This window comes from Magallana gigas, chromosome 7 (genome assembly GCF_963853765.1).
Source record: "Magallana gigas chromosome 7, xbMagGiga1.1, whole genome shotgun sequence".
In the NCBI taxonomy this organism is placed as follows: Eukaryota; Metazoa; Mollusca; class Bivalvia; order Ostreida; family Ostreidae; genus Magallana; species Magallana gigas.
Genome location: NC_088859.1, coordinates 46554660 through 46570021, shown reverse-complemented (window position 1 = coordinate 46570021; position 15362 = coordinate 46554660). Strand labels below are relative to the sequence as shown.

General features: G+C 33.5%; 1 protein-coding gene across 1 annotated transcript; it reads left to right on the top strand.

The window, feature by feature from the left end:
* The first annotated feature begins 9517 nt into the window (after positions 1–9517).
* LOC105345912 (dynactin subunit 1) lies at positions 9518–14431 on the top strand. The gene is made up of 8 exons (XM_034455135.2): positions 9518–9668; positions 9976–10029; positions 10291–10636; positions 10808–11017; positions 12115–12207; positions 12564–12716; positions 13420–13482; positions 13568–14431. The coding sequence occupies exons 3-8, from the start codon at positions 10292–10294 to the stop codon at positions 13862–13864; spliced, it is 1161 nt and encodes a 386-aa protein (XP_034311026.2). The 5' UTR covers positions 9518–9668; positions 9976–10029; position 10291; the 3' UTR covers positions 13865–14431.
* The last annotated feature ends 931 nt before the right edge of the window (positions 14432–15362 follow it).

Genomic DNA, 15362 nt, shown 5'->3' with positions numbered 1-15362 from the left:
TTGTAAGACCCTAACCTTTGATCTAAAATTTGGTTGAAAGTCACTGCACGGCGTTTATTATCAGGCACTCCTTATAATAAGTATGAGTAAAACATGCAAATATTTTTTTAATAAATAATTTTGATATGATCTTGACGTTGACCTATAGACTTGGTTCAGGGTCACTGCACACCATTTACTCAAAACCACTCTGTGGGTGAAGGCTGAGCCAGATTGTTCCAAGGGAAGAGAATAATATTCTGCGGAAAAAAGTAACATGCTCCGAAAAGACCACTATAGGATGGCTGCAATGCGATCTTCTAACAATTAAACGTAAATTAAGAGGTTTACGCTCAATAACATTTATTCTAAAGGTAAGTCGTAGAACAGCGTAATTACAGTGCACACGTGACTGAGTGACAGAGTGAGTTTCTACTCAAAGCGAACTTCGAGGTTTATTCTATGGTACTAGTACATGTACATGATAAATGACATAATTTTTGCATGTTTTATTCTTTGCGAATTCAAAATGATCGCGAAAAATGGGGGAAAATAGATTACCGCGAAAAAACCGGACATACGGTATTATCAACGATTGTAAATACAATTTTGGGATATAAACTAGTGTGATGGTTTTGTGTATATTTGATTATGTGTATATCCTTGTCCCGAGCATATCTTTTCTCCCTTTGCTCGAATCTGACTCATACTTCACCCCACATGGTGCCTATGACCAAGGGGTATGCAGTAACCTTAAATGATGCTTGTAGGTCAGGTGTTAAGGTCATATCGCATCACTCAATGATCCTTTTTAAGAGAATGCATGTATATTTTAGCCCTATTTGGTTTATACTTTACATAAATAAAGCTTAAATTAGTCACGCCTCACTGCACATGGCTTGGATATCTTTACACTGTGCACATGTCAAGTGCAATCACTTTTTAAAATGCCCCTCTACTTCATAGGAAGAGTGTTCTTAATAAATCAGGATATTTTTACATAGCTTTGTTATTTACATTCAAAAAAGTAATTTGAAATGAAGTGTCTTGCGAATTTCTTGTTAGATTTAGTAAAAAACGGAAGTATAGAAAGAAAACAAAAAAGGAAAGCATGTCAATTGATCGAAAGTGCAATGGTGGAATATTGACGTGTCTAGAAATAGAGGGTTTTTTTTAAATAACGTAAATATATGCTCATTTTACACTTCAACACAATATATTTATAGCTACATTTGGCTATTATATTAATTTGGTTAACATTTCCTGACTAAATAACAATGTAAAGCAGAGTGTCTTGTATTAAAAACAGGTGGATTTCAAAAGACAACTCTAATTTGTTGCTGTATAGTATGAAAGGACAAGAAAACAGCATCAACACCCACTGTAACCATTGTAAACAAATAAATTATAATTTATGACTACAATAGACACATTTCAGATATCTGAACGCCTCACCTACCCGGACGACTGGACTTGGGAACGAAAGCGTCCGGATAACTGAGGCTCCACTGTACATTGCATCTAAAAATAATGAAATGCGAAATACAAATTATCTCTAAACTCTATTATAGATATGTGTAAATTATTTACTAGCTTGAGCGTGCAAGTTAAATATTCCTATCAGTGTCTATCAGAGCAATATATTTACATCTACCAAGTATGATTCCCTCTTTCTTACGGAAACTTAATAGTTAATTCAAAGTTCTATAGAAACAGCCAGACTGAAATCTACATGCCCCGTTTATCGGTAAGTCGAAATCTACAGCGACTGAAACTGACAGGAAAATCGACACGCCCTTTTTATCGATTGGTCGAAATCTTTAGCGATCTAAGAAAAATCACGGACTGCACGAAAAATATAATCATGATGATGTCAATTTTAAACTCAAAGTCTCACAGGAGACGGTTTGGCTGTTTCTTTTAGCTAATGTACTTATGTACGTTAACAGCAATTTAGTGAATTTTACTTACTTTTAATGATCAATTTATTAGTTAGTAAAAAGAAAGATGTTAATATAAACAATAAAATGCTTTCTTTGATGATTCATGCGGGTTAGGGTATGAAGGTAGCGATCATTTCAGGAAAAAATACATAACCCGCTAACGCTTACGGAGGTTGGCACCTGATATAATAGTAATGTCAATCATCCGAAAACCACTTAAATATAAAGATGGGGACCTAAAATGTTCATTTATTTTATTTGTGACCCATGTCACAAACAGAAATGATAATTTTTTTCTAAATTTTTGCTAAAATTTGACATGAAAATTGATAATCTGAAGAAATCAAACAAATATTTATAGTTTGAACTATTATTTAGTTATAATTTAAATACAGTATGAAGTTAAACACATGCAGTGACTATAAGAGTAAAATCTGAGTCAAAGTTTAAAAAAGCTTGCTTTACTGGTGGCTTCAAAGGCCAGTACTTAATAAACACAACAACATATGTTACAAAATTTTGGAGAAATCAAATTATAACGCAAATAAAAAAAAATTATAGTATAGTATAATGTCATCTTTCCAAAAGTTTGCATACAAATAAACATACATTCAATGTCTCGTTTAAAAGTAAAACAAGTAGGGGTCACATCTAAAAAATTTAAGATATAACATGAAATAAGCTAATTTTAGGCCAAAATTGGAGTTAATTTTTTCTTAACTTTTATGAAATTGAAGCTAAATATGCCAAAATATATCGGTAGAAATATCAAAATATTGTATAAATATGTTTTTTTTAGAACATCCTGAATATATTGTAATACACAAACTATCTAAAAGTTTGGTCTGCGCTGAAAATTAGGAAGCTAAAGTAACAGTAATCTAAAACTGGTGAGTTGTGAAAATTGTTCATTTTCTTCTTGAAAACTTCTCGCCACAAAATATAGTTCCTTACTAAACTCAGTAAAAATGTATTTTTTTTAAAACAATTTTATTCAGTAAAGTTTATTTGGCATTGTAAAGTATAAATATACTACTAGAATTGATATGTGATGCAGAATTTTCAGACTAGAGGTGACCCAAAATGGCTACCCAAAACCTAAGGAGCGAACCTCTTTAAAAGCAAAAACATTAAAGTATACTATATGACACTAGTAATTTATGAAACAGTGCAGTTTTATACTATTTTTAAGGGGATGATATATTCCCCCGAAAAATAAAAATAAAAAATCTGAAGAGAAAGGGAAAGGGGGCAAAAATATATTGTAACATATTAAAACTTCCAAAATCTTAGGTAAGATGGTTAGGGTGTTAAGTTGAGAATTAATGCTAACAGAGAATTGCTCAGCGACAGCATTAAGTGGAGAAAATTATTGTAACTCCTTTTAGTGATCCGATTTGTTCGTTTTGATTTAACAATACTAGACATCAACACGTGTTTGCACAGGCTGAGTAAAATTAACATGATTTGAAATTTAAAAAAAAATGAGTTAAGAAACTACATGTATAACCAAAACCATGCGATCTAGAAATAGAAGTATATTTATAGTATGCGTTTTTGATAGGAAATAAATATAAATAAAAAGTGTTATACATGTATAATATTTATTATTGTACATGTAATACAAAGAAGATGGGTGGATAAGGCTTGTAAAATGCCCATACGCGGTCGGACAGGCTACTGAAAAATTAAAGTATCAATAAATCTGATGGTTTTTTTTTTAATAATTTAAAACAATATATATTCAACGAATCATTGATTTTTAACCTAAAGGTATGTTCAATACTTGGAATATGTTGACTCAAACAGGCGTATACGTATCAAAACCTGCTCCCTTCGAAGAAGGGAGGGAATATTGCTTTGCTGCTGTCTGTCGGTCTGTCGGTCGGTCGGTCGGTCTGTCGATCGGTCCACCAACAGTTTCCGTTCATTTTCTTTGCAAAGGATAAACATTATAGCATTGAATCATGATTTTTTGAAGCATACACTCTCATAACTGCAGCGGTGTGTGCATACAAATTGAGTAACGCGCGTTAGCGCGTTATGAAAATTTGTATGCACACACCGCTGCAGTTATGAGAGTGTATACTTCAAAAAATCATGATTTAATGCTTATATTTACATTTTTTAAAACTTCTTGCCTTGTCTGCAAATGTGATTCATACCTTAAAATTCCTATCTTATCCTAAGGGTAAGTTAATATTAATGGAAGAGCCACAGTAACAGCCACAAGCGTGAACTTTGATTTTCGCTTGTGACGTTGCAGTTTACAGCGTTCAACATTTGTGACGTCATAATAAAACTCGTCAATTTGACCTTTGACTACTTGTTGCATTTAGAGGCCATCACGGAATTTAATGGGAAAACACAGTAGAATGTAAATATATTGAAATGAAATTTGGTATACAGGTTTATCATGATAATATCTAGGTCAAGTTCGATATTAGGTACGATCGAGCAATTTTCGACAGAGTTATGGCCCTTGGACTTAGAAAAATTCGAGTTATTTGCAGTTTCCGCTCATTTTCTTCGCATAGGATAAACGTATTGAAATGAAATTTGGTATACATGTTTATCATGATAATATCTAAGTCAAGTTTGATATTGGGTACGATCGAGCAATTTTCGACAGAGTTATGGCCCTTGGACTTATTTGGAGTTATTTGTAGTTTCCGCTCAATTTTTCCGCAGAGGGTGCACATATCAATATGAAATTTGGTATGCAGGTTTATCTAAATAATATCTAGGTCAAGTTTGATTTTGGGTACGATAGAGCAATCTCCGACAGAGTTATGCCCCTTGGACTTAGAAAAATTCCAAATATTTGCAGTTTACGTTCATTTTCTTTGTGGATGTTTCCAAGGGAGGGGGCATAAGTGTTTCACAAACATCTCTTGTTAACTATTGTTTTGATCCAAAATTAAACCGGGATTCTCAAACGTTAAGGTATGTTTATCACTGTTTTGACGAATTTGGTGCATATATATAAACTGTGGTTAAACATTTTCCGATAGTTTTACTTCGTGAATTAAATAACTTTTAATATTCCGCGTTTGTTAAAATGATAATGACATACATTCGATCGTTGCAAACAATGAAATTATTTATCAGAATAACTATTAATTGCATGATGTCTGCATATATTTTTACTATAATTAACATTCGATAAATCTATTTTATCGGCTGTGAAACTAAATGTATGTTTCGCTCGTTTTGGTGAATGTGGTGCGTTATACATTAGAACCATTTTAACAAGACCTTGGACTTTCAGTAGGACGTAACTATTTATTCCTTGCGCTAAAACAAGTTAAAATGACGCGTTTTCTAGCGAAATATGTACCGATTGCATAGTCTTAGCTCAAAAGCCAAACAAATCTTGTTGATTTCAAAGAGCAATGGAAGCCCGTTGGCGCCACTTAGAAAAATATTTTATCTGGCGGCCGCCATATACTTTTCTGGCGGCCGCCAGATAAAACCTGGCTTCCTGATGCGCGCGCATGTTTTAATGGGAGCTTTTTAGGGAGTTGCGGATACACTCTAATTTATTAGTTTTATTAATAATTTCTGAAACTTGACATTAAATATCAATTGCAGAGCCTAAGTTTTGAAAAACTGGTGGAGTTGAATGTATAGTAGACTTTGTTAAAATATAGAATGATTTAGATATTACTTTGTGCCTTGTATTATACCTTATGTTGTAAAACGTTATATTTCAGAATTGTTTCTAAACTTTTAAAACTAAACTTAACACCCGTTCAGGAAATCTTTACATTAAAAAACCTGTACTTGAGAGGACTGTTATGTAAACACGTTTAAGTAAAGGAACGCACTGCCTTCTATATGTTTTAATTCTGGTATAAGTATTTACCAACGCAGATTAAATTCAGTTTTATTGACCACGACAGCTAGTACAGGCAATATTTTCACGAGGGCGGATCCTGCTATGACTTTATAAAGATAAACTAGGATGAGTGTGTACTAGCATTCGTGGCCATAAAAAGGCAACTATTTAACTGACTGTGTTGTTAAACTCTTATTCCAAATCACATTGAAGGCAGTACAATATATAAAAAGATCGCGATCGGCCACAGTGTTTCTTGGTAAAAAAATTTATGGTCAGTTAAGAGACTTTATATGAATGACATGACTGATGGTCAGCATACCAAATTCAAGCGTGAGAACACATTGGCTTAAAAATCCCCAAACAACAGAAACACTGGAATTACTTAATTTATTACTTTCCTAAGAGTTTTAAAATATGACTACAAGTTATATATAACATAACAAAATAAGGGGCATAACAAGGACAGCTTGCATTTTTATTCCATACTTATAATGAAAATACCGGTAATCAAGCATGTAGTCTAGCTTTCGACATGTTTATTTTGTGGTGTTTACACATTTCCTTCTATGTAAACACCATATGAAAATACATAGCAGCGGCTGTGTCAACATTCATCTTCTCAACCAAATATAAATACACTAACACTCACGTTTTGCAAAATAATTTATGTGGCGGCCGCCAGACATTAAGTGGCGACCGCCAAAAAATTATGTGGCGGCCGCCTGATAATAAGCATAGGAGTCGGAACCGGGGAGGCTAGGGGGGGGGGGGGCTCCCCCCCCCCCACTTTTTTTGCAAATGTAGACCTAACCATTAGGCACATAGCATCATAGAGGGTTTAGCCCCCCCCCCCCCTCCACTTTTTATCGCCGGAAATATAGTTGTCCCTAAATTAACCTTGAAAGATTGAGAAAGTTGGAGTAATAGGCCTATCCCCCCCCCCCCCCCGCAGATTAGGAATTTCATGATTTGGGGGGGGGGGGATTTTGGTAGGTAAAATTTTTTTTGGATAAGTATACCCCCCTCCCCCCACGGATTACGATTTTCATGTTTTTGGGAAATAGTTTTTTTTTCGCAATATTTCTGAGGTTTAGTGTAGCCCCCCCCCCCCCCACTTTCAATTTGCTTCCGACGCCAGTGGTAAGTGGTGGCCGCCACATAACTATCTGGCGGCCGCCAGATAAAATATTTTTTCTACGTGGCACCAACGGGCTTCCGTACCATGGCGAGTAGCTAGCAACGAAATAGACAGGCCTACGTACGTCACATTGCTGTTTGACACAACTATTTTCCCGCCGTTGGTTCCTCCATGCATATGACTTCTAAGAGCTCTACTGGCTGCGGCTGTTGCTGCAATAGCATAGTGGCTACTAGCTTAACGAGGCCGGGTCTAATTTGTTCTGCCCTAGATTTTTGGATGAAACTTTTTACATGAATTTCTACTAATATAATTATTATTTTAAGATTAAAAAATAAGACAGTTACCACACCGTTTCTTTAGGGGGTCATCTCAAGGTGTGTTAATCTTTAACATAGGACCCTATGGGATTTTGTTTGACATGTATCAATTTTGCACATTTTTTACATTTTTTTAAAACTTCTGCCCTTGGGATTTCTTTTTCTGTTCTACATATTAAAGTTATTGCTAAAAGGCATCAAATGATCAAATAAAAAAAACCTTTTACCTCCTGGTTTGTTCCAGGGGTCTTATCAAAGTTGATTTTTGTATGCCAAATTTCCCAGATTAGTCAGATAATGGCTATTTTTTATTTGACAAAGGCGGAAAAGGTGATCTATATAGTATTATTAAAACATGCAGACATATTCAAGTAATAACAACATATATAACATCACATATTAAGGGTCATTAATATAAAGTACATGGTTACTGCCTGAAATATATGAATTAAGCTAGGCCTATATTTAGGCGGGTTAAGAAAACGTGACAGAGGGCTAGGCTTGCTGAACCCTTTTCACGTTTTCGACCCGAGCCCAAAATATAGCTAATACTTCGAGACATTAATGTTTATTCCACAATATAACATTAATTTTACGCATCAAACGAGCTATTTTCAACAATTTTCGCTGAATGTCTGCAGTTGAAACTATCACGCCATGGCGTCAACCCAGCAAAAAGATGACGTCACAATACAAATGAAACGCTGCGCGAAATCGTGCGTACTCGTTCTGTACTCGGCCTCGTTAAGCCTTGTTTAGATTGGAATTGTATTACTAGTTTTCAATATAATTAGTAATATTTCATTCTTTTTTATGTTTTACGGTAAATTTGGGAGCAATTAGGTTTGCTGCGAGAAAAAGTGAGGGGTCCCTCCCTGATGTGTGTCTAATGGTGGTGGTCTAACTTTGCAAAAAATCCCCCCCCCCCTTACCTGCTCCGACGTTCATCATCTTCATATTTTTTCAAGCATCGTGGAAAATGTTATTAGAGCCACATTGAGGTGGATGTATTCTGAAGGAAAACATTTGATAATTATATACCTTATTACTAATCGTGAGGTGGAAATAAAGTCACGTTGAGATGTGTAAGATTAATCCACATTGTGGTGGAAATGGAGTCAAAATGGAAGTTGAGGTGGGTGTAAGTTTGATGCATGAGAAAATATGATGCTGATGATGATGATGAAAGGATCATGCAGATGTTCAATATCGAATAAGGAAAACGGATTAAAAAATGGATTTTGTACGTTCTTCAAATTTTGATTCCAACACAGAACTTATAGAATAGGTTTCATAAGGACTTGATTGTAGGTCGCATCTCGTATGAGGTCTATATATTCAACCCCCCCCCCCCCTTTCGTTAACACAAAGCGAGTAGGAATGTGGTTTTGGAGTTAATGACCGTTTTCTGTGTAATATACTTTAGGTCTGTCACTGTGATAACATGCTGGCACATGTAAAAAAAAATTAGTCTTTTTACAATTCAATTCAATTCAATTCAATTTTCAATTCAATTCAATTTCTTTATTAACCAATTAAGGGCCTTCAACATGAAGACTGTACATACAACATCCAATGTACATAAAACATTCAATAAACATATACAAGAGGGAAAGAGTAGGATGATTGAAAGAGCTAGGACAGACATGAACATTTAATTAGTATATATATGTATGTCTCTATACATTCAATACAGTGTCTTCTATATATTTATGTTAAACACCATACATAAATATGTCAAAATACAAATGTACATACAAATTTGAAATAGTTTATCATATGATTGAAAAGTTAAAAACCAATATTTGACTAGGAAATACAAATTAAGGCAATGCCTTTTGTAAAAATTTACCAAGAGAGTTTAATATATCTAATTCTTCACAGCTTAAAATCCAAAATAATTTTTGTTTATCTTGTATACTAGTAAAATGTTTTGCTTTAGATGAAATTAAATCAAATAGTTCCTCTCTTTCTTTTGTAAATTTGCTGCATTGGATAAGAAAATGTTCATCTTAATTCTATTAAGTGTACAATTTTTACATGTTCTTTCTGTTCTAGGTGTGTTATTATATCTGCTCAATTCAATGAAAAGTCTATGCGCTGATATCCGCAGTCTACCGATCTACATATAACGTTAGTGTCTCTAGCTATTGATTTTTTTTTAAGATAAGAAAGTTCATTTTTTTCTAAAATGGAATATGTTGATTGAGCTTGTTTTGACATTGCTCTGGAAATCATATAAATAAAGTCATTCGATACACGAGATAATACTAAAAAATGCATGTTCAAACAAACCAATGAAGGAAGTAATCCATTTATTGCACGAGTTAACCACAAAGCAAAAGTGAAAGTAGGAAGTTCCCATAATGTTTGGAAGTCCCCGTAATTTCTGTTCTTGAAATGACTTCAGCAATATTGACTGTTCACTTACGATTTACATTAAGGTAAGAATTTACGATTTGAACAACTTATATTTTAGGAAGGTTGTATGTAGTTATTGTCTTTTGAGTTGAGCAGCAGAAGGCTTATATAGAGCATGCAGAGGCTAAAAGGGGGTATAAACTGTAAATTTCTTCTCTAGCATTGCAGTATCATTATGAGTCTAAATATCAAATAGATTTTCTTGCTTTCATAGACGTAAGGGTAATTGTAGACATTAACGAAACATATAAATTTAATGCCTTTTTGTAGTTAGTTCTTGGACATACAATATGTTAACAAGTTTAGTATTTTTTTTTCAATTTGTTACAGAAACAGGATGTATGATAGCATTAGAGAAACTACACCATTAAGGTCTTAATACAGGTGAGTAAATAAAAAAATATATATTTTTAAGTGTCCTCAGTCATATATCAGGATATCCTGTGTAATGTTTACGGGAAAAACCAAAATGAAACAATTGAGTTAAATGCATAATAATTTATAAAATAATAGTTTGTGATTTTGGATTTAACAAAAATATGATTACAGAGAGTTTTGTTTCAGATAATCCTTATGAAATACCACAAATTAGAAAATCCCCTTTTTTCTGTTAAAATTTTCAATTTTCCTTTGTTTACTGTTTAGGATGCATCATAACACTGGAGGTGGTGGGCCCCACAATGCCTCAGAATTATCCACGGATGGAGATTATTCATCAAGGCAACCAAAAATACAGACGCATCTAGCCTATCAAAAGAACCAGTTTCCAGTGAACTTAGACTTTGCAGTTTTTAACAACTCAATGGATCCCAGAAGTTTTCCACATTCTTCTCCAGGCTCCATGTCAATGGATACCAAAAGAAGGGAACAAAGGATGGCTGACCTTTGGTCCCATAGCAACGGAGTGTCACAAAGTCAGTTCTTGTCAGTTGTTAGAGAATTAAAGAGAACCCAAAATGCTTTGAAGGAAGCGCTTAAAAAACCAGGCAAAGTAAGTATTCTATAGCTCTTTTCACAAAAAAACTTATTAATACAGTTAAATATGAATAGATATTTAAATTTTTATATGTCTTTTCTTGGTACATAGACAAATAAAGGCCCAGTGTATGAAACAAAAAAAAAATTAATTAAACATCTGTAGTTTTGATGATTGATTTACTAGGGAGATCAGCCAATTGAAACTACGAGTACCCTGTTGCTGGAGAGTCGAGTAAAAGCTCAGCAGATTGAGATCTGTGAACTCAAACAAAGAATCGAGAATCTCCAAGTCCACAAAAAGCAGCTCAAAAACAATATTGAGGGAATTTCTGTAGCCCCCTCCTCCAGTTCTTTTGAAATATCCAGAACAAGCAGAGAAAATAGTTTTTCAAAGGTATACAGGGAATGCCTTCATTGTTTAACTTAATTGTGACATATTTGCTTGATACAAAAATCAGTACTACCTGTTTGCTTCTGGTATAAAATTTCTTTAAAGCTTGAACTTGTACCTGAAAAGTGTTTTCGTTTATAAATAAATACTTATTTTTAAATGTTATATAATAAGTGGAGTTTTAAAGTCATTTTTAACACTTGGCAAACAGAAGTGCTTGAAGCAGTTGTACAAAACAAATGAAATTCTTATATACTAAGGACGACGGACCCAATTCCATTTGCGCAGATATATCACACAGGTTAAAGGAGTAATTGTCACGAACATCTCAATAGTACGTCACAATCACTGAAAGTCAATGAAAAATCGCTTATGACACAATATGTAGCTGTTCAACGTCATCAATACACACTTTATGTAGCACAAGTAGAGGCTGACCTTGCTATAATTTAACATGCTGAAATATGCTTTTCAACATTATTAAACATGCACAAATATTTTTAAGGGATGTCAAGTACTGTGGTGAGTTTTATATTGTTCAAGTTAATAAGCATCTACATACAGGTTAGTTTACAGAATTTGAGCCAGTGAACAAATCACTTACATTTCAATCCACTTCAATACATGTACTCATATTGAAAATAAAGTAAACACCTTTTCCTATTATGTTCAGTTGAAAAGGAGAAGAAACACACAAATTTGTTTAAATGGTCCTTACTAAAAATCTAATTCAATTTTATGTTATTTTTTGATTGCATTTTATATATCTTTAGTAACTCTTAACTCATATAAAATTTTCATGAAAATCCCTATTGTAGAAGTGAATTGGGTCTGTCATCCTTAAGCAGAAATATTTTATCAGAAATAACTTGTATTGATGTCAAGTTTTATCAAAAGTCATTTTGATCAATTTATGTCCAACTTGGTTTCTAAGATGTATATCATTTTGTATTGCAGAGGTATGTCATCTCAGATTCAGATATCTTACTGAAAAGTGCAATCAATGTCAACTTTATACTTGTAGATGTATGACTAAATTATTTCAAATGCAGTTTTAATTTGAATTTTGTATTATGCAGTTTGTGAATTTTATTTCACAGGAGGAGGCTGAGTTTAGTAGGAGGGAAAAACAGCTGCAGGATGAAATCAACAACTGGAAACAAAAAGTGGAAAACCTCAGGAAGGAAAATAATGTATGTGAAATCTTTTGAAAGGCTAAATATGATATATTGTTTATTGGTATCACTCCATTTTTTTTTAAAGCTTCTGTAACTTCAATTTTTTTCTTAATCTACAAACAATTATCTGATCATTAAAATTTCTACCGAGAGACATTAACAGAAAAACATGGTTAGAACAAAGTGTAAAGGACAAGCAATTTTGATTTGTTAAAAATTATAGTAATTAGTGACATCCCAACAGATTATAATACATTTCTAGATCTGTGATTATGGTAATGATACTGACTTTGCTTAAGTGTAAGATGTTTCATGAATAAGTCGATTAAATTAAAATTCATGGGTGATTATTTTATTTATTTGTCTCCTAGGAGATGAAAGAAAGCTGTTCAAGGTTAGAAAAAAGTTTAGAGGAAGGAAAAATGTCTTCAATTCAGAGATTGACAGAACTCACTAAAGAAAATGCAATGTTTACTAAAAGATTAGCAGAGGCAGAGGAAATTCAGAAAATCCTCCTTGATCAGGTATATTCTCAAAGTTTCAGTCTCAGACCCTTAGAGTTTTACACATTGTTTACTGAAAATGCTGAATGCATTATTTGATATACAAGTACATGTAAATATTTTTTTAAAACCTTAAGTAAAAGAATTCTGTTTAGTATCTTCCATTTCATGATTGTATTTCATGGGGCTCTCTCAACAGAACAGTTACCTGAATTAAAAAAATGTAGGGTTGTTTCCCTTTAAATGTCATGCAACTGCATGGTCATATACATCATAACATGTATCAAAATTAGAATTGCAAAAAGACATAGATGTGTACGTATATATGATATATCCGTCATGCGTTTGCTGTAAAACTGTTCATAGACTAGCTTGCAATTGACCATTGTGATAGACACGGATCTTAGCTACTTGTATGAAGCGCAAGTCCACAGAACACACCACCATTCATCTACACTGCTGGTTTTGATAGGCTTCATCAGATCTATTGATTTTTTGTTGTTGTCTGTGATGAAGCCATGTACTGGGAAGTTGATTGCTTTTTCAAAGATGTTGCAATTATAATCCAGAATTTTTTTTTATTTAATTCTGCGAATTTGTTTTGCCAGGAACTTGGTAGAGTAGTTTACTATAATACTGTTTTATCGATATACATAAACATTGAAGCAAATAAATCAAATGTAGATATAAACATAAACTCTGTTTTTTCTTTTGATGATAACAGGTACAGCAGTTGAACTATAGGCTTAAGGAGGAGACTGAGAGGCTACAGAAAATGGAGGAAAATGTAAGAACATTAGTTTATATGTGTTTTCATTCCTAAAATAAAATGTTTTATATTTAGATATTTACTCTTAGATGTTTTATTGCAGTATAAACAGGCCATTCAGGATAAAAATGTGTACGAGCAACGAATTGCAGAAATGAAAGCGTGCCAAGTTCAGGAGACCAATCCTATATATAGAAGCCCCAAAACAGTTGCTCATGGGAGCTATGAGAAGCCCGTAAGTGGTAGAACTCACAGGACGGTGGAAGACTTACACGAAGCTCTAAACGAGTTTAGGAGGCAGCCAAGTAACAACCCGCGAACTTACAGGTGTGATAGGTGCTACGAGGAGTTCACCTCAGAGGAGGATCACTTACAACACATTCAAAAGTGCTACGATTGATGGAATATCTGTTTGAATCACTCGGACTACTGCTTCTTCCACTTTTATTATGTGTGTCAGTAAATATGACTGTTGTATATTTGTTATTACTGAATCATTAGCATCCATATTTCACTACTTTGAGATTTTTATCAAATTGGCATACACTCATTAATATACAGAGAGAGAGAGAGAGAGAGAGAGAGAGAGAGAGAGAGAGAGAGAGAGAGAGAGAGAGAGAGAGAGAGAGAGAATCAAATTGGCATACACATTAATATACAGAGAGAGAAAAAGAGGAAGAGAGAGAGAGTACAATGGATGATATATACGGTATGTGGAAACTGGTACATGTAATTATTTCGTAAAATAGTTGATATGTGTTGGCCTGTACTACTTATTTTAAAAGACCATTGTTTTACTTTATCATATACATGTATTTTTAATATCTTATTTTCATTCACTGAAAATAATTTATAAAAGTTTTTACCAAAAACTGTGAAAACATATGGTTTCCACACTCGTAAAAAGCAAACAGGACATGGTGTACAATGACTCCACAATGATTTGTGAATTAACAACTACACCCAATTTTTTTTTCTGTTTCTTGAAAAAAAAGCCAACTAATGTTTGAATAGTAATTAAAAAGTCAAATCTATTGTCTGTATATTTAACATTGATTAACACTTAAATTAGTGACATTGTTTTTCAGTGAATAAATTTGTACACTGTAAAATGATTTATTCTTCAGTTTTGGTGTTTACTGTGGATGGATGATTTCGAGATTGATTAAGACTGTTTACTACATTTACAAAGCTGAAATTCGGACTTTGTTAGATTTACAAATAGCTGTAGTGACCTCCATACAAGGAAAGTTTGGCCCCTCCCTCTGTGTAACATACTGGTCGACAATAAAGATAGCGATCATTGCAGAAAAAAATCACAAATCTGTAACCTGGGGGGGGGGGGGGGGGTTGTTATGTATTTTTCATGGTTCACTGCCTTTGTACCCGCATGAGTCATTTTAGGGTTATACCACTTGGTTTCAGTTACTGCATTTTCAACAAATATTTCTTTTGACCAGGCAAAACTTTTTGAGAAAGGATTAGTTGAATGATGCATCTGGGTATACGTGTGTTGGAAGCTTTAAAATTTATGTGACCTATATTTTTTCATGAGTCAACAGGTTTAAGTTTTTTTTGTAGCAAATCATCTCATAAAGTCATTTTGCATGGATGTAGTATCTTAGCCTGCAGTATTTATGTCATGCATTAGAGGCTGAAATGTATAAATGGGCACTTGTGTCTGTAATAAAAGTTCACCCTATAGTAAAATGATAACATCAATATAATAATATAATGATAATAATATAATATTATTATAACATGGGATACATTTAATCGCAGAAACAGATGCCTCTGTATTAACAGTTGAATACTAGTAATTAAGCGGATAATATTAATGCTAATGAATTAAGAGGAAATTTCATTCTCAAAATATATTGGCCAAATATGGGATGAAG